The sequence below is a fragment of the Ursus arctos genome, unplaced genomic scaffold, assembly GCF_023065955.2.
Source record: "Ursus arctos isolate Adak ecotype North America unplaced genomic scaffold, UrsArc2.0 scaffold_10, whole genome shotgun sequence".
NCBI classification, from domain to species: domain Eukaryota; kingdom Metazoa; phylum Chordata; class Mammalia; order Carnivora; family Ursidae; genus Ursus; species Ursus arctos.
Genome location: NW_026622764.1, coordinates 2,325,121 through 2,343,985, shown reverse-complemented (window position 1 = coordinate 2,343,985; position 18,865 = coordinate 2,325,121). Strand labels below are relative to the sequence as shown.

General features: G+C 45.0%; 1 protein-coding gene across 1 annotated transcript in view; it reads right to left on the bottom strand.

The window, feature by feature from the left end:
• The window catches only part of ANKRD10 (ankyrin repeat domain 10), a 32,523-nt gene that overhangs the window by 9,290 nt on the left and 4,368 nt on the right, over window positions 1-18,865 (bottom strand). The window contains exons 3-4 of the mRNA XM_026490929.4: window positions 15,353-15,444; window positions 4,029-4,264 (exon numbers count right to left, since the gene is read on the bottom strand). Coding sequence (XP_026346714.1) covers window positions 4,029-4,264; window positions 15,353-15,444 — 328 coding nt within the window. The remainder of the gene's footprint in view (window positions 1-4,028; window positions 4,265-15,352; window positions 15,445-18,865) is intronic.

Genomic DNA, 18,865 nt, shown 5'->3' with positions numbered 1-18,865 from the left:
TATGCCATGCTAAGTCTTCAGGGATGAAGACAAAACAATCATTTGTTGCTCCAACGCAGTGTTCTCTGACTGGTCAAGTATTTAAAAACAAGCCATCAATGACCTCACCTAACGTCAGTCGTGTGCACGTCTCTAACGTATGGGATCAAACCAGAAGGGACTACATTTTTAATGGGGGGGGTAACGGATTTCCTGAGTCTCAGGCTCTAATCACTCGGATGCATCACTCGACAGAAGTCACATCCCCTCCCCCCCCCCCCCCCCCCCCCGTCTTTCCGTGTGGTCAAGACGCATAATGACGACCAGAAAGTGGAGACTCTCTAATGTGAAGTTCATCCAGGGGAAAGTGTGCTGAGGAACTTCTCATTGCTAATTTCAAACGGAATCATAAAGCTGTAGTTTTCCGAAAAGGTGTTTTTATAAATGAAATACCTATACGGTATGTATGAAATTCTAAGATCAGTAATATATCCATTTGAATTAAAAACAAAACTGTGAAGTTGATTTAACAAGAGATCTAGTATCAACACAGCCTCCTTCCTACAGCAACTGGTTCCAATGACAAAATCCTGGGCTCAGTCTCTAAGTCACACTGCCTCAACCCACTGCAGACTCGGGAGCTGTACCCCAAACAATCACTGATGACAAGAGGACACTCACCCCCCGATGGGACAGACATTCTTTCCCAACCAGTCTCCTGGTAACCTGGACAGGTTTCCAAGGACTGCACACATATACGGGTAACTGTACTGTTATTCCTGAAGGTTAACAGAGACACTAACACACCTGAACCCTTACAGAGCCACTGAAGGACACCAGTCATTCCATCTCGAGCCAATGGTTGAAAAATGGGGGGAAAACACCTCAAAACCCACTTACATACTGATGCTTCCTTGTGCCATCCCAAATGAACAAAACCCCATTTTATGCCAAAACACTTTTAATCAAAATCAACCGTTTGACTTTGGATTTGACATCATGCTCGAGTTCATGGCCCCACAGCCCACGTCTGCGCTCTGAGCAGAGTGGACGGGATCCTGGCGTGAATGGTGGGGCGAGGGCATCTCAAGTAGGACTACGCCCCAAGTGCAGCCTGCCACCCCAGCGCAGTGCACGGTCAAGCAGCACGGAAAGGCTGAGGCATTATTAGTCCTTCACGTTCTTTTCCATTTGTAGTTTCCAAGGGAAAATCAAGCCAACTACCTTAAAATATCTGAAAATAGTTTACTGAAAGCAGAGACACAGGCTACTTTCTGTGGAGAAGAGTAGGGAACTTTCAGGATTCCAAAGTAAAAAAAAAAAGTTAAAAAAAAGTTAAAAAAATAAATTTCACAAGGCACACTTTAAAAAGTTGGCTTAGCCAGAAAAACTTCTGGAAATTAACTGCTTTTATGAACATAAATTGCACACTAAAAACACGAGTGTGTGTGATTCTTAAGATGCAGAAAGACCAGACTGAGTTGCGTTAATAAGGTCCAAGCTCCGCACTATACAGCCCGGACAGTATGCCTGGCATCTAAAAAAAAAAGGCCTAACTTGTACTGGGGGAAGAAAGGAGGGAGACAGACAATTTTAAACTCTTTTAAATACTTTAACATATGAAGTTATTCAAAAGTATTTTATATGCATATATTATATAAGGAAAAAATACTTATTTTTACTCTCACATGAGAATCAGAAACATATCTACAAAATGAATAATTCAGAATGAGCAAAACCTTAAGCTCACACATTTAAATAGCAAGTCAAAACGAGATGCCAGAAATTAAGTGACGATGAACCACGGCAACATATCCTGAATTGCGCACCAGAGCCCGATCCGAGGAAGTGCGTGCACAGGCAGCACAACCTCCTTCAGAAAACTCAGGCAGCTGGGAAAATCCTTAGTGAGACCGACCGCCCCGCCTCCACTCACAGCCAGTACGTAAAGATACAATGAGGGCGATCCCCTCCGCTTCCCCCAAGAGGCACAGGATGAAGGCACCTGTCCGTGCTCACACAGACGCGACCGGATACACACCCACGCTCAAAGACACGTGGGACACTGCCCGGGACCAGCACCGCCTGCAGGCCGGGAGTGAGGACAGTCCGGCTCCGTGCATCCGGTGTCGAGCCCAGGTTTCTCCCGCGGTTTCTCCCGCGGTAGTGACAGTGGGACCACTGCAGGTGTGTGGCGCAGAGCCCAGCCTGGGGCTGCGTGACTCAAACACCAAGCTCCAGCCGCATCTTTTTCTAACCTGGCGCCCGGCTGAGCTGCTCGGGGAGTTTCAGGGGCAAAACGTGCATCTCTCACCCGGCTCTACCAAAATGAATCCTTGTCTGGAGGAGGGAAATCAAATCCCCACAACGTCTATCTACCCGCACGGTTCTTCAAACCCAGCCTGTGTGGTAACAAGGTTTAGGAAACTGAAATTCAAGTCTGAGGAATCCTCGGAAAGTCTTTTCGGCACACTTCAACAATGAGAATACTGGCCGATCCAGGGGCCCGAACACCTTAAGAGACTGGTTTTAGAAACTCTTTGGTACATGTCTGAGTCTTGTTAGAATGTTCAGTGACATCCTTCTCACCCTACTGAACAGAATTTAAGATTTATGCTACGAACCAACATGCGTGGACATGGGAACATGCAGGACTCTTGCCTGAGGGCGTAACGAAGCTAACACTTCGCATCATTCCAAAATATTAAACCAGGCATTAAGTGGACGAAAAAAAGAATTTTTTAAAAAAATGGATGCTCCTTAAGGGGTTTTAAAATACATTAGAAAAAATACGCTGGAACATGGTACAAATAAATGACAGTGAACAATACGTCACCGTCAAAAGCACCACCTGTGAGGTTCATGCGAACCTTCAAGCTGTTTGTGCTTATGAGCATTCCAGCACCTTTAGAGAATTATGTAATTTATCAGTTATGAGTTTGATAAACGATTCCATTTAAATTCATACATTTCTACAAAAAAAAGTCACAAGTTTTTATAGTGACTAAGTATTTAAAAGTAGGTAATACAATTTAATCAACTTCATAGTAAAAAAAAAAAAAAAAGGGTCCCTGTTTTCTTCTGGATGCCGTCCCGTTAAAGTGAAAAGTGCAGCGCTGGAAAGAGGGTCATGTTGGCCACACGAACGGTAGTCAACCACACCTGTGGCCATGCAGGTTTCTCTCATACTTCACTTGTATAGCTCTTTTTTTTTTTTCTATCAAAGGGCACAACTTTGTATTTAATGCTCTGCTATCTTATCTGAGTTCATACTTTCAATGCAATTACTTTTCACCACCATCTCTAAGTGTCCCTCTCGGTGTAAGCTCGTTACATCTTCTTGCCCAGCTATTAATTTGTCTTGTAAGGTATCTTACATACAGGTATATACATATAGCTTTCTTTCCTAGATGAAGGGGAGATGTTTTCATCTGAGAGTGACCAGGTGACTCTGCTTCTTCGCAAACTCAGAAGTCATCTGAAGATAAGAAGGTCGGAGAATACTTATAGAAAACTTACCTTACTGACTTATCCTCACGTCGCCCCGACACCCCTGGTCTCGCTGTGACACACACACCACACTTTGGGGTGCGGAGACCAGCCGAGGCAAACCTCTCCTTGCCCAGACATGAAACTGTGTTTTGCTACCAGACCACCAATGTTATTCATAAGCTCAGGAACGTTCACAGGAAACAAACAAAAAAAAATCAGGCATGGTGGCAGATTTTTTTAATAGTTATATTTCAAACAGGTACAAGAAACGAGAAAAATCTAATTCGCGGCAGAAAAACCTGGATGTGCAGAAAGTTATATACACATATTCCATCTGAGCTGTCAACACCGCCCTCTTATCTGCTCCCCTTTTGTTAAAGGGCCAGTCTTCCAAGGAGCCAAACGGGGGAAACGCCACCACCACTGCACCAGGATCCTCTGGGCACAGTACCCCTCAAGTGAAGGTCTCATCTCGAAGGCGCCTCCAGCCATAGAAAAAGAGCACACGTTACAGAAAAGAGGAGAGTCTGCCCCTCCCGTCCACCAAGGGGTCTCACCTTCGGTTCTGGCCTTCTTCACTCCAAAGGGCTCCGGATCTTCCAAGCACCTCTTGCGATTTGCTGCCGCACTAGTATGATTAGGGAAGGGGTTCTGATGGCCCCCATTTACGGTGCCGTTGTCATAGAAACGGCTCAGGCGACAACTCTGCAGGTTCAAGAGAAACTGGGTGCACTCTTGGAAACCCTGGGTTTGAGCAATGTCTGCTGCTGTCAGGCCACTGGCATTTCTCAGGCTGCGTGACACAAAAACACTGAATTACAGCCCGCCGGCACCCTCACCTGCTCTCTGCTCCTGCCGACCTGACTGACTATCTCAAGGGGGCGGCAAGAGGATACAGACATACAGCGAGTCTCCCTTACGGGGGAGCCCTCGTCCTGGCTGTGTAACTAACTTTGCTCTTGCGCACATCTGATTACTAAGCAAGATTCGGGAGATAGGCATTTAAAAATCAACACACTAAACTTTAAGAAAGGCATCTTCCTATTTAGCTTCTCAACATCATTTTTTAGGTCAGTCTGAAGAACCTAAATTTATGCTAACTTCAGACTGAACCTGAAACTGAATTCTACGTCATCTGCATAAGTGTAATAATCCATTCCTTTAAGCTTGAGTAAAATCATAACAAACAAACATGTACTGAAATTGTCCATGGCATTCGTAATGATCGGCTTCCTCAAAACAGCACACCGACAAGCCAGATTGGATGCTAGCACGTGACACTGTAAGCGGAGGCTAGAAGGATGTCCTGACGTCAGAGGAACCTATCGTCAGGGGAGATCTGAGAAGCCAAGTTTTTGTGTGTGTTTGACGGGAAAGCCTGCAGTGGTAGGACTCTGGCATTTGACAGCATGTGCATGGGGGTTTCCTGGGAGCCCATCCCTGGGGCGGGAGTGCCACCCCCGCTAGGAGCCCACGCCACAGCTCCTCGCATGGCCGGCCGTGCCGGCGGATGAAGGCCGGGGTCTCCTACAGCAGCTAAGACACAGACTACAGTAGGAAGTGCTGGCAGAATGTGAAGTGAACCATCTCAATCACACGAATATGAAAGAGCCACCCTGTAAACCTCAACGAGGAAATAATAAATGTTAAAGGAACAAAAAGCTACTCCCTGTTGAAGTTCCCCTGAAAGACAAGAAAAATACGCTGCCCTGTGAAGACAGGCTGTGAACCAGCGAGACAGGCTGATAAACTGAGAACTGAGCACCAGACGGGGGCGGCTCCCGTGCCTGCTCTGCCGAGCGAGGCCGGCAGCCTTACGGTGTCACGAACAGCCAACGTGGAAGGGGGGGTGCTGGCTTCCAGGGTTAATGTTACCACAAAAACCGCATCAGAGTAACAACTACACATCAGGGGCAGACAGGGGTTTTCACTGTAAAGAGAACAATAAGCCTTGTGTTCCTCTCTCCAGCCATCACACTCCTAAAGCTCCAACCTCAGAAATGAAAAACCTGTACATCTTTGGATAATCGCTAAACATGTCTCTGCTCTTTAAAGCCTAAGATAAAGAAATGTATCATACATTTCAAAGAAAGGTGAAAGCCCAAACTCAGTTTGATCAGATATAAAAAAGACAAGATTTGAGAATCCCAGAAACCAACAAGTTTCTTAAAAACATATGGCATCTGTGTGCAGAACTAAGGGGAATAAGCCTGCCATTCTGATCTCATGGCTGTGAATTCTGATGAGTATTCTTCTATAATTGGGTATTATTTTTATTGTGATGTATGAATTAAATGGAAAAGAAATGCCAACGTTTGGACAGCGTGAACTACATTAATTACACGTATATAAAATGATCATACACTTAATTTTTTGAGATCATCGTGCTATTGATATGACAACAGTAAACTAAGTGTTTAGCTGGGTGAGTTTTCAAATTTTCAGGGGCTGCCCCAAGTGCCGTCGCCCAGAAAGATCTACTCTATCAAGAATGTGAACAGAGTAATAGGTAGCCACGTGAAAAACCACCTAATTCTCCAAAATTTAGAAAAATGAAGACCTAGAACATATGCAAAGTTTATAAAATGATCATTTCTATACAGAAATACGGGCTTTTCTCCAAAATCAGAGAACTTTTGCAAAGCCAAGCTGATGGTCAAGAGGACTCTGTAGGAGCTCAGAGAATGATGGAGAACAGCACACACATGTTTAAGTGGCATTCAACGTTGTAAACTTCCCTGAGGAAAACAAGAGAGGCTTCCAGAGCAGCCAACATTCTCGAGTCGTGCCAGTGAAGAATTTCCAAATACACTTTCCAAAAAGTTTACTGTTTTCCCAAGGAAATACAGGCTTAGAGAAAAATAGGCAACAAATCGGTGTTGACGTCGGGAGACTCTGGAGACGGCCCCGTGTTTGAGTGGGGGTGGGTGCGGAGACCTGAGACAGGAAGGCAAGGTCTCCCCCCAACAACGTCGTCGAACACCCGCACATCACATTTCCAGACGGCATGAGGTATTAACTTCAAAACTAAACAGAAGGACTGTGGCCAACGCACGCTACGCGCTGCCCACGTGCGGACCAAGCAGTGAAGAAGGACCAGTCACGGCTCAGACTGAACAGAGATGCTGGTTCCACACATACCTTTGTGGGATGAGAAGGCAGAGGGATCCAAAAGGGAAATCAAAACATCCTAGAAGACGCAGGGGCAGAATCTGGGACATAAGGAGACTGTGGAAGAAGTAACTGGGAGCTGATAATTTTGGCACTATTCCTACAGGGTTATCAGAAATGGGGACACACACACTCTCTTCTCTCTGCTCCCAGTAAGCTACAGATTTCGACATGAGCAGACCCTTGAACAGGAGGGGCTGGGGGTACCAATCCCTATGCAGTCGCAAACCCACATGCAGCTTCTGACTCCCCAAAACTTTACCACTGGGATTTTACTACTGTTGTCCAGAAGTTTTACTGACAACACAAAGTGGATTAACACATATTTTGTACATTATATGTATTATATACTGTATTCTTATAATAAAGTAAGCCAGAGAAAAGAAGTGTTATTAAGGAAATCATAAGGAAAATACATTACAGTATGTACCGTATTTATAAAAAATCCAACGTATGGATGGACGTGCACAGGTCGGGCCCGTTGTTCAAGGGTCAACCGTACAGTCCTTCTCTCGTCACGAAGCACCGAATGAACACAACAGTTTATACTCCTCTCAAGTCAAAGGATCTCTGAACACCTGATTCTGGCACACACCATGAGGACGCCCCTACTTACGTACCCTCACCCTTTCACCTTCTACCCTGCCAAACGTCTGGCTCCCTAATTCTGCTCTGCTGACACCCAAACGTGGCCCAGAGGCTGCCCCACTGCAGAGCACACTCGACAGAAGCTGCCTGGACAGGAACACTGGGCCGCACGGATCCTGGGCAGGTGCTTTCCCTACGGAGGGCCAGACACTACCGACTGCAGGCTCTCCAGTCCACACCCCTGCGCACAACGACTCAGGGCTGTCCTCTTGGCCTGAAAGCAGCCGCGGACGATATGTGAACAATAGAGCATGGCTAGGTTCTAGTGAAAGTTCATTCATGGACATTAAAATGAGAATTTCATATAATTTTAGCTTGTAGTCTTCTTTGGATTTTTGTTCAACCATTTAAAAGTGTACAAATCATTCTTAGTTTATGGGCCACACAAAAACCAGCAGCAGGCTGGATCTGCTGAGTAATATGTAACCAGCTAACTAGTCCTCTATTTTTATAAAACATCTGTCCATGGATTCCTCGAAGCTGTCTACTCAATTCAAACAAACAACTTTTAAAAAGTTGCCAAATTGGTTAAATCACAGAATGTTAAGTACCAAGAAAAATATCTAGCGGGAAACTACAAGTCCCCGAGAGTATGTGGAAAGAAGCAGGATGGTCACCCCTATTCCACTTGTGTGTTTTCTGTTAAAAGTTTTGGTGGTCCTACAGTCAGGCAATGTGCTTACAATGAGGGAGGGGAAAATGGCCTTTACAAGTCTGAATCCCTCAAGCCACTTTTTCACAGTTCAATAAGCAGAGGGGACTTTCAAATGTGCTACAGAGGCTGAAACTCACGTGGGTTTCTACGTCAAGGATTAGAATAAAGAATCATTAAATGGGATTGTTCTCAAAACCTGAACTTTTAACAAAAGAGGCTCAGGTCTTTCAATCCTTTTCCCACATACGCTTTTTCTGACTTGTTCAAGCGTGTTTCAATTTTGATGTTGTAAGAGCTGAAACAGTGATCCTGGTGAAAATGTACCATCAATTTATTAAACCTGCAAGCTTCTGTGTTCCAAGGTGAAACAGAAATTAAAGCTAGGCTCCCTCCCTTCTCTTCCTGACAGTCAGGGGCCTGACTGTGAACTGGAAGGGGGCAGGACGGCTCCTGTCCCTGTGCTGCACTGGGTCTGGAACAGTACTTTTTACTTTATTTATTTTAGAGAGGATGACACAGCGTGTGCTTGAGCAGGGGGAGGGGCAGGAGAGAGAGAATCCCAAGCAGAGCCCCGTGCTGATTGCAGAGCCCATACGGGGTGGGGTTCATCTCATGACCCGAGCCAAAACTGAAACCAAGAGTCAGCCGCTCACCTGACTGCACCCCCCAAGGCACCCCCCACCCCCCGACACAGTAGTTTTCAAAGAGCCAAGCCTCCACCCTGCAGTCCACAGACCCCTGGGCCTGTGGGGGGCGTGGCTGCGCGGCACCCACCGCGGAGCGCTCCTGGAGCTCAGGTGCGTGCTGGGACAAACCTCGAATCTCAACTGCAGTCTAGATAGGCTAGTCCCAAGGGGAAGTTCCAAAGTATCTAAAGCATCTGTATTTTACATGACAACTGGGGAAGTAATGGCAGCATACAAATTATTTTTAGCCTAATCTTTTAAAAAAACATATGCTTTTGAATTTAGCATCTTCAGTGTGATACACTTGGGTGAATGCAGACTATGTGTGATCCAAAATTCACCCCTGTCCATTTCAGAGGACGAGAACCCCGTGGATGTGCTGTGAGGCTGTCTCTAGAAGCTCTCTGTTCACCCACTCTGATACCCAACTGGAAAATCTTTGAAGCTGGGCAGAGATTTTAAAAATTAGAGATCCCTCAACCTGACGTTCAAATTGGGTCTAGTTTGTTGAACTTTCAGAGTCAACTGTGTAAAAAAGAGAAAGAAAGAAAAGAAAAGAAAAGAAAAGAAAAGAAAAGAAAAGAAAAGAAAAGAAAGACAAGACAGACAAGACAGACACGATCAGATTTGGGGGGGGGGGAATCACTCTGCCGCCAGCCCTGGCACCTGCGGGTTCTAGCTTCTGTGATAGTCACCGAAACTGTGAAAGTGATCTCAAAGCAGGCCGCTCATGTCCGCCCAGCGGGCCTAGTATTCTCTCCAAAGTGCAATGTGCAAATACGGAAGACATCGAATAATCGTCACTGTGAATTATTTCTTCCACTGAATAATTGGCTAAGAAATTGTTATTTTTTTTAAGCTTTACTGAGGCTAACTCGTAAACGCTGGGATGCTGTGTTTTCTGTAATGAAGTTCTGAACAGAATATTAAAGTGTCTTGTACCGAGGGACCCCTCCCCAACGTACTGGAAAACAAAAGTTCACCGTGTGGCCCGCTAGTCCTCCATCTATTTTCCACTTACAGTGTCACGCCCCTGGAATAGACGAGAAGCCGTTCTAGTAGGAACAGTTTTCTCTTTAATTTGAAAAACCACGGATCAGGAAATCACGGAAATATAACGTTTAGCATCTGAGTTGTCACATCTCCTCCAGGATGTTTTCTTTTTGTTAATGCCATGTGACAATAAAAAGATAACCACAATTTTTATATAAATAATATTTCTGTTAAAATTCTGATCTCAACTTAACTACTGTTAGTTACAAATAAAAGGTAGATATCATAAATTAGGGTAAGCAAAGCATGCAAATCTAAAGAATCTATATCTGAATTCCTAGATTAGCATTAAAACCAATCACCGCAACAAATACCTCAACAGTATGCCTCGTGTGGAGAAAGGAAGCCATACTGAGCATTCAATGCCACAACCGTAAGGTTTTCGGAGAAGCACCTGTGGCAGTTCTCAGCAGTTTCTATATGGAATGCTCCCCCTTTCTAGGATTACTTGAAAAAATCAAGTCAATTCGAATTACGTAGCTGTAAGACATTGACACGTGTAGGTTTTACAGATTCAGAATCTTCTCTGTGATTTAAAACGGGCAATGGTTCATGACACAGGACACTGAAATAATAAGGGATCACATATTCGCAGGCAACATTTGGATTAAAAATACATATACACACGCGGGGTGCAGAGGCACGGTTAGTGAGCGCGAGCCACTGTCACGTGACCGCCTTGACCGGGAGAGCCCCGGGGCTCCGCGACGCTGCCTTTCCAACCACCTCCAGCCACTTTCAGCATGAAGCCAATTTAAATATGTCAATATTTCAACAAAAGTTTAACAGTATGGACTAAAAACCATTCACTCACGATTCTGGTTACTTTAAAATTTGGTATGCTGTATCTCAAATACATTAGTAACTATTCCTAGATGGAAATAAGCAAATACATGGAATCGTTAAAAAAAAAAAAATTAAAAAAAACATCACTAAATGTCCATTTGTACAAACATTAGCAAACATCTGAAATTTCTTCAGTAAAAGAAAAACGTGTATATTTAACCCTTTGGTATCCAAACTCTTACATCATGAAGACTTTCTTAAATACAGTCTTCAGATAATAAGAGGAAGAAACTATTTTTTAAAGTATTTACCTGAATAAATTTGGTGCCAAGTTTTCATTTCAAGGTCCACATCACTGAGGGTAGTTTTACATTGCAACTGAACCCCAATCATGTTTGCATACGTTAAATAAAAGAGTGTCATTCAGAGAGGCTGATAAAAGGCTTCACGTGCTCCCACTATAATCTGGCAGAGGAAAAAGATATTTGGATTTGGAAATCACTGGCTATTTGAAAGCACTATTTAGAAAAGCAGTGATTAAACAATTATCTGAGTCTGTTATTCAAGGTGTTATGAAACTGATCAAAACTCTAAACTAAACGTGTCAGCAGCTCTGGGGACTGTCTCTCCGCCTCTGCTCCTGTCGGCGGGCAGAAAGAGCTTCAGAACCGTGCAGGCAGCACCCTCTCCACCAGGCCAGCAGCTCTCCAAAACCAGGGGAAAAGAGCCAGACACCAGCAAGATCGGACAAGTCTGCTGGAGTGACAACGAGGCAAGGGAAGCAAGCAAGACCAGGCGCGGAGGAGGGTGGGAACGCAGAGGGTCCAAAATCAGAAACTAACTCAGAGTTACAATTCTAATAAATTTCATAGACTATTATTCTTAGGAGCAAATATGTGAACCAATGAAAAGAAGCCACAAATTTCAAACACGAATGAATGAGCGGCTACCAGAGTATGTCTGGGCTACATTCTGCCTCCGACAGGAGCTACGAACAAACTCTCGACAGCAACACGAAATACGCTCGCAGCACGAATGTGCCCTAATGGGAATTCTTCTTCCAGACAGGGCTCTCTGGGTAAGTGCACGAGGCTGGGTCATAAATGTGACCAGCAATGACGAACCAAACTAAACCAAACTAAATCAACTCCATTTCAATTAACAATGTCTTAAAGTTCAGTAGTGTAGATGTTTTCGCAACATTAAAACAAAATCTATTAAGATCTCATTTCAGACTTTTGTGACTACGGCCAACTGTGCCTGTTTTCTAAATTAGGCAAGAAGGATTTTTTTAGAGTGAGTCACTGACCTTGCTTACATAAGGCTACTGATGCTTCTCCAGTTATGTGATGACTGCAGTTAAATTCTTGGTGGGATCAAAATAGTTCAGTTGGAATATATGTAGCCCATCTGAAGATCCGGTCGCTACGGAATCCGTGGCTTCCATAGAAATGCTCTCCTATCGGAAGCTATGGGACTCTGCCATGACCTCACTGAACACTAGCACCCGTGTGGCGGGGCACAAAACGGGCCAGCAAATCTGCCTGAAACCCCAGCAACTGCAGTTTCACTCCAAATCCCACAGAGTCCCTGTATTTCTACTCAGAGGCATAAAGAAGGCTATTACAATATCTGGTTGATATGGAAACGTTCACTTTACCTCTCAAGAAAATAAAGTAACCGAAATTAATTGGTGCCCAAATACTGAAAGTAAAGATAACCCAAGGCTTTAAACCTACAGTTTACAATGTCAGTAGTTAAAAGGTCTTAATTATCAGCAGATAGTCCGCAAGTTTTCTTGCTGTCTCCGAAATTACAGGAAGACTTCATCCTACATTGCTACTTATTTGATCATCAAGAAGAAAAAAGAGGCAACGGCGGTTCACAGGTTAGTCCGTGCCTCTCCTCCGATGCAATCCCCTCCGAGTGGGCATCATTCGGTACTGGCCGCAGTGACAGATGGAACCGTCACACAAGCCAAACGAAGGACAGGGACAACCTCACTTTTGAGAACTCCGCAGCTGCTGTGCTTGAGAAAAACGAGAATGAGAAGAGCCTACAGAAGTTCAGGTGATTTAAAGTATGCAAACATTGAACCTGGTGTCACAGAATTACCACTTAATCCTACGTATTTTTACTTCTGAATGTAAACAATGGGAAATGATAATGACCATCGTATAAGCCAGAAACAAAACCTCACAAGAAAAAGAAAACTTGGCACCAAAACTCAAGATGTAAAATAAGAGAAGAAAAAAAAAACTCCATCAACATACTCACGTGTGGGTGCTAGAAAACGTTATACACGGTGCCCAGCGGCTGACGTGCGCTATCGTACAGACGCGGCCTAGATTGACAAGTGAGTTACCCAACAAACCGCTCTAGCCACAGACCTGGGGGACGCTTGCCCTCATCATTATCTACCCAGTGACCAAAAAAACAGCAACTTAAGATTCTGGCCACTTTATGCAGCTGATACATAAAAAAAAAAAGTAGGAATTAATAACAAAATTAATGATCACCACCAAGTGTGACAAAATACTGATACGAGACAGCTTTCAGTCCCTTCACAGGAAAAGGAAAGGTTCATATTATAGCATATAATATGAAGTTAATTAATAATCTGGCCCATTGTGAACTAGAAAAAACATAAACCACTTTACGTAAGTAAATTAATACTGTGCCCCTCGATCCTCTTAAAAAACAAAACAGAACAAAACAAAACAAAAAGCATTTTATTTGCTAGGACTACTCTTTACCATGTGAGCAGTACAAGTAAAACAGATCTAAGTACTATAATCTGGGGGACTCAAACTATCATCTGTTGGTAGGCTAAAAGTGTTAAACTCATAAAAATGTGCAGAACAGACATCAAAAAACAATTTACATCAAAAAGCTTCCCAGCAAAACTGGCCATTTCTCCAGATGTTAAAACTAAATAACCACATATACAACTGGTTCTTTGTGCTCTGTCTCCAGGCCAAAGACTTAGAATATTAAGAATCGCTTTTGGCTAGGTGGCTGGGGCTAAACACTTCTTCTAAAGAACATCTGAAGGTTCAGGCAAGGGAAATCACCATAATGCAGGGTCTCGAGGGAGTGGCTCTTATACTGAGAAGGAAAAACAGTCTGGCACCCGAGGCCAGGCTCAGTCACACTTGGTGGGAAAGAGAGACTCGAGGGTCCTGTAACCAAGGACAAAACTGTAAATAAAAGGTTCTCATTTTAGAAAGACACCTATTAAAAAAACGATATAGAGATAAATATTTATTGGCTCAAAGGATTAAGCTATTCATTGAAATGAAGAGAACTAACGTCTTAGTAATAAAATGCTCAGGATCAATCAGACTATTGTTTACAAAAATAAGTCATTAAAGTTCAACTTCTAATTATTATTTCAATAAATGACAAGCAATTTAATCATTGATTTTTATATGACTCTGTATTTCATAACCAAAGCTTCTGTTATTAAAATTAAAGATCTGAGTTTTTAATCTAAACACAGCTAAAAAATGCATATATAACTTCACTTTGAAGCAATCCATTAAGAATCATCTCAAATTGTATAATATATATTCATCTTATCCACTGTTTTTACATTACCTGAAATCATAAGTATATGAAGTCACAAGGTGCCCTGCAATGTAACAGTTAATACAGGGCATATTTACAACACTAAACTTCTTTGGAAATAGAAGATCCAAGACCAAACTAATGACTTCTCTTAACAATAGAATACTTAAATCAAACAGAAGCTAAGATCCTAGGAGCCAAATGACAGCCCCGGTATTAGGCCTTGCATTAATTAACCTATATGGCTTTGCTATCCAGGATCTATTTTCAATAAATTTATTATACCACAGAGTCAAAACAATGAAGTGGAAACCAAAGGGTTAAACTAGGTTAGTTTTGTGGGTTTATTTCTCCCAAAGTCTAGATTTTCACATTTCCAATTAGAATAAAGTGGTTTGTAACTAATTTTTATGAAATATTCAAGACACTCAAAACAAAAAAGCTGACATTATAGTTATTTTGGTTATTATAGCTCTATAGCTTACACTCAACATTTAAGGGTGAAAACCGCATCCATTTTGTTAATGCTGTGAACTGCAGAAGAAAAATTTTTACAATATAAATCTTTCAGAGAAAGTTAATACAAATGAATTAAATACCTAAAATAAACGTTTAATGCCATAGCTAGCTACTGACTTTTGCATATATCTTTAAATTAATACACTTAAATATTAATATTGTTCTATCGAACCACGAATAAACTAGCTCATGTAAACTGAACTAAAACAAGATTACAATAATGTCACCGGTATCAAGAGCTCAGAGTGAGTCTGAAGACTTTAATATATACGGTTCCATTTTACAAAAAGTTATAAATCATTAAAAGTCAAAACAGGCTTTAAAACATAATGTTCTCACATCTGCTAAAAGATGAGAAAATCACAACTTAGAAAAGCTAACTGTCTATCAGAATTTGGGGGCCAGAGAGGCCTGAAAACATGTTCTAATCCAATCCAAGGGCCTCATTTCAAAATTAACACTGGCAAAGTCAGTCTGACGACTTGCCCGTGGTGACACAACTAGTTAGCGGCCAAGTCAACAATGCCAGTTTCCAAATGTAATTAGTTCACTGCTCTTTCCGTCCTCGCATGCTGTCATGGCGACAAGCCTGTGGCTACTGTGATGACACTCCCTCCGCTAGTCGTCAACCCGCACCAGAACCCTGCCCGCTAACGCCAACTGACCTACCAAGCCAAGTTCCGTTGCTAACAGAAACACAACCTGAGGACCGCTGCTTGCTCCCAGTACATGCTGTCTGTAAGCACAGCGTCCTGACTGCGTCTCTGCGGGACGAATAAGCCAAGGCACTTACTCAATGTGGGCCCCGTTGGCCACCAGGGCACGGACGCAGTCCAGGCTCCCAGAGCGAGCCGCCTTGTGAATGGGGGTCTCGCCCTCACAGTCCTGAAAAACAGAAAGCACACACGACATATCAGACCCAACGGGACTTGGGCATTTTCGAGTAACATAATGAACACAGACCGTGCACCTCGTTCGTCCTGGAGACCAAACAACTCGGTGAGTAGATTTGACGTGAAACACACGGTACTGTGGCCAGAGACGCGGGAGAGAAAAGAAAAGTCGGCCACGGAAGGGGGCATGTTCTCCTGAATTCCTGGGCTGAGAGCAGAGTCATGGGTCCTCTCCAGCAGGGACAGCACGGACACTCCACATGGATGTCAAGAAACCATTTTATGCTGGATCTCAGCACAAATGCATTGTATATAAAACCCAGAACAATTATCCTCTAACAGGTTAAAAAGGAAAAAGGAACCAAGGCCAAGGAACAGCGCACCCTATCCAGCGTCTGGTCTACCCACGCACATCCACACCCACCCCAGGGCGGGCCTGAGCTGAGACATCGCCCATGCCCCCCTGCACCTACTACACTTTAGACAAGGAGGGTTGAGGTCAAAGGGTCGGGAATGATGAGGAAGAGGACCCGGGGCCACACACAGCCAGCTTCACGCAAGGACCCTGAGAAAGGCTGCATCAGAGCGGGATTCACACTTCAGAGTAAGGCTGGAGAAGGCAAAGAAAGTGAGCTGACGCTGGGAATGACAGTGAGGATGATGAGTTAGTTTGCAGTGTATGAATGGGACACAATCTGAAACATGCTTCCATTCACAGGCTCTCTGGTTGTAGGAGGGAAACAAAGATGCAGCAATCAAGAGGAGGAAGTCGTTTCTGTTTGAAACACCAAGACAGCACCTCCTGCCTGGCCGGCAGCACGTTCCCCAGTCCTCCTACCGCCCTGTCCCTGGAAGCCAGGCTGGCGGCAGAGCACTTCCGAAACAAAGGGAGGGGCGGTGGCGCCCCGTGCTTGGCACAGGACGACAGTCCATTCATTGATCGGGACACACCCAAGCTCACAGGCAGATCCCAGGGTGCAGGCCAAAGTGAAGAGTGCTAGAGGCTTCCAGAGCAGCCTGTAATGGCAAAGACGCCGGCGTGGAGTGCAAATAAGTGTGAGCACTGACTGAAAGCGAGCTCAGAGGTGATGTGAAGTTCTACACAGAATAAGCCCATTTCTGAAGAAAGAAACACAGAATTCCATGTGGCTACCGAGGGAGCCATCCAGTGAACTCAGATTCTTTTTTTTTTTAAAGGATTATTTATTTATGAGAGAGAGAGAGAGCGAGTGCGAGCGCACAAGCAGGGGGGAGGCAGAGGGAGAGGGAAAAGCAGACTCCCCGCCGAGCAGGGAGCCTGATGCAGCACTCGATTCCAGGACCCTCGGATCATGACCTGAGACGAAGACAGATGCTTCACCGACTGAGCCACCCAGGCGCCCCTCAGCTTCTTAACAAAGCAAAAACCTACCCCCCATCCTCCCAAAAAAGTGGGGAGGGGAGACAGGAAGCATGTAATCAGGACAAGCAGCACTCGCATGGAAGCACTGCCAGGAGGAGTGGGTGGGGAGGGGAGGTGGTGCCACCCCTGACCACCCCACCCCCAAAACACAAAAACAGGTTTTTAAAGCTCTCTTTGGAACAAGGAGGAAAAGTAAAAGTCTGCGCTATCACTTTAGAAGATGGTGGGACAGTAACAGAGGACAGAGGAGGAAGCAAAACCAGCTCCCGAACTGGGCCTTCCAAGGTCGCTCCCTCAGGCCGGGAGGGGAAGACCGAACACAAAAAAACACTGGCCCAGACACTAAGAGGAGGAGCCATTTTAATTACTCACGTCTCCAGCTCAGACAAGTCACATTCCAAAAATACCAGCTATTTTGTAGTATGATTCCAGAACGACTGTGGGCAAGCTGAGTAGTAGGGGAGTGGGAGCAGCACCACACGTCGGAAGACAAGTCACCTTGAACGGCAAGTACAGAAAGGCCTGGTTCTAGTCTGGCTACAAGAAACTAGAGCTGGTACCAATGTCACCAACTCCAGAACAGGAGTGAAGAGACGGCTTGTAAATCCTTGTAGAACGTGACGCCCGTGGGTCGTGGCCACAGACCGACCAAGAATAAATCACCTGGAAACGGACTTTCTTTCTCTCTGGGTGAACAGAGCCTCCAGATGGCACACGGGAGTCTCAGTGACCCCTCAAGCCAAGTCTGTAGACTGCAAACACAGCCTCTGTTAGACTCGAGGACAACGAACTGACGACACTTAGTAACTAATATGCCAAAATCGAGGCCAGAAGGTGGGTGGAAACTAAAACAGGAGCAGAAGAAATGCAGGGCAGGTCCAGAAAAACGGCAGGCACACAAATGGATTTAGGAAATCCTGGATCTGGTTCTGTAACAGTTTACGTGGGAGACGAGAAACCACCCACCTCGGGATGAGTCAACACTGGGGGGGAGCTAACACAAGAGCTGCTGTAACCTCCGAGGTCAGTGGATGCCTGTCCCAGCAGGCCCGCCGCCACCCCCCACACAAAGTGACAGCTGACGCTGACTGCAGCCGAGACCCCGGGGGACAGCCTCGGACACGAGAGGGCTGGGGGTGCTGCGAGGGGTGGGGTCTGGGGACTCCTGCCCTGGGAGCAAAGCCCAGAGGGCCCCACCCAGGACGAGGCAGAGCAGCAGCCCTTCGTCCGGGGCAGAGGCTGGGCTGCTGTCCAATGGCATGTGAACAAGAGCTTCTAGGTTTATACCGCCTGGAAGGCAGCGCTGGACGATCTCTTTCCATCTCTGTAAATCAGATGCTACATAAGAGCTGGATGAAAACCAGCACAGGGGCACCTGGGGGGCTGAGGTCCTAATCTCAGGGTCCTGGGATAGAGTAACGCAAGTTCTTTGCTCAGCGGGGAGGCTGCTTCTCCCTCTGCTCCCCCTTCCCCTCACCCCCACTCATACTCTTAGTAAAATCTTAAAAAAAAAAAAAGAAAAGAAAACTAACAGAATATTCGAAACTAAAGTTCCATATTAATTATTAATCACGACCATTCGTGGATTATCCATATTCCATTAACAAGGACATTGAGCACAAGGACTTGCCCCAGGCCAAGGAGTGGAGCAGAGGAGATGGAGCGTGGCACCCCCAGGGTCCCCACGTGTTCTGCTAGGACAACGGGGCAGAGAGAAGGCAGCACCAGGAATGCTCAGCTGGACACAGGCATGCCTGGAGCAGTAAAAGCCTGAGGTTGACATTCCGTAGCCTCTGCACACGCGGATCAAAGCAACACGGAGAGTCACTCCCCTGATCCCTGTTCTAGACCACTCCTACAAACACCTGTCCCTGATTCCTGCCTTGTAGGTGGTCAGCTGAGTTACTGCTGAGGGCGGGGCCTGGTTATCAGCAAGGGATGAATCTTGGGAAAATAGCAGAGAGGAAATAAAAATTGTTCTGCACACAGTAGGCCCTTGAGGATTATTAAT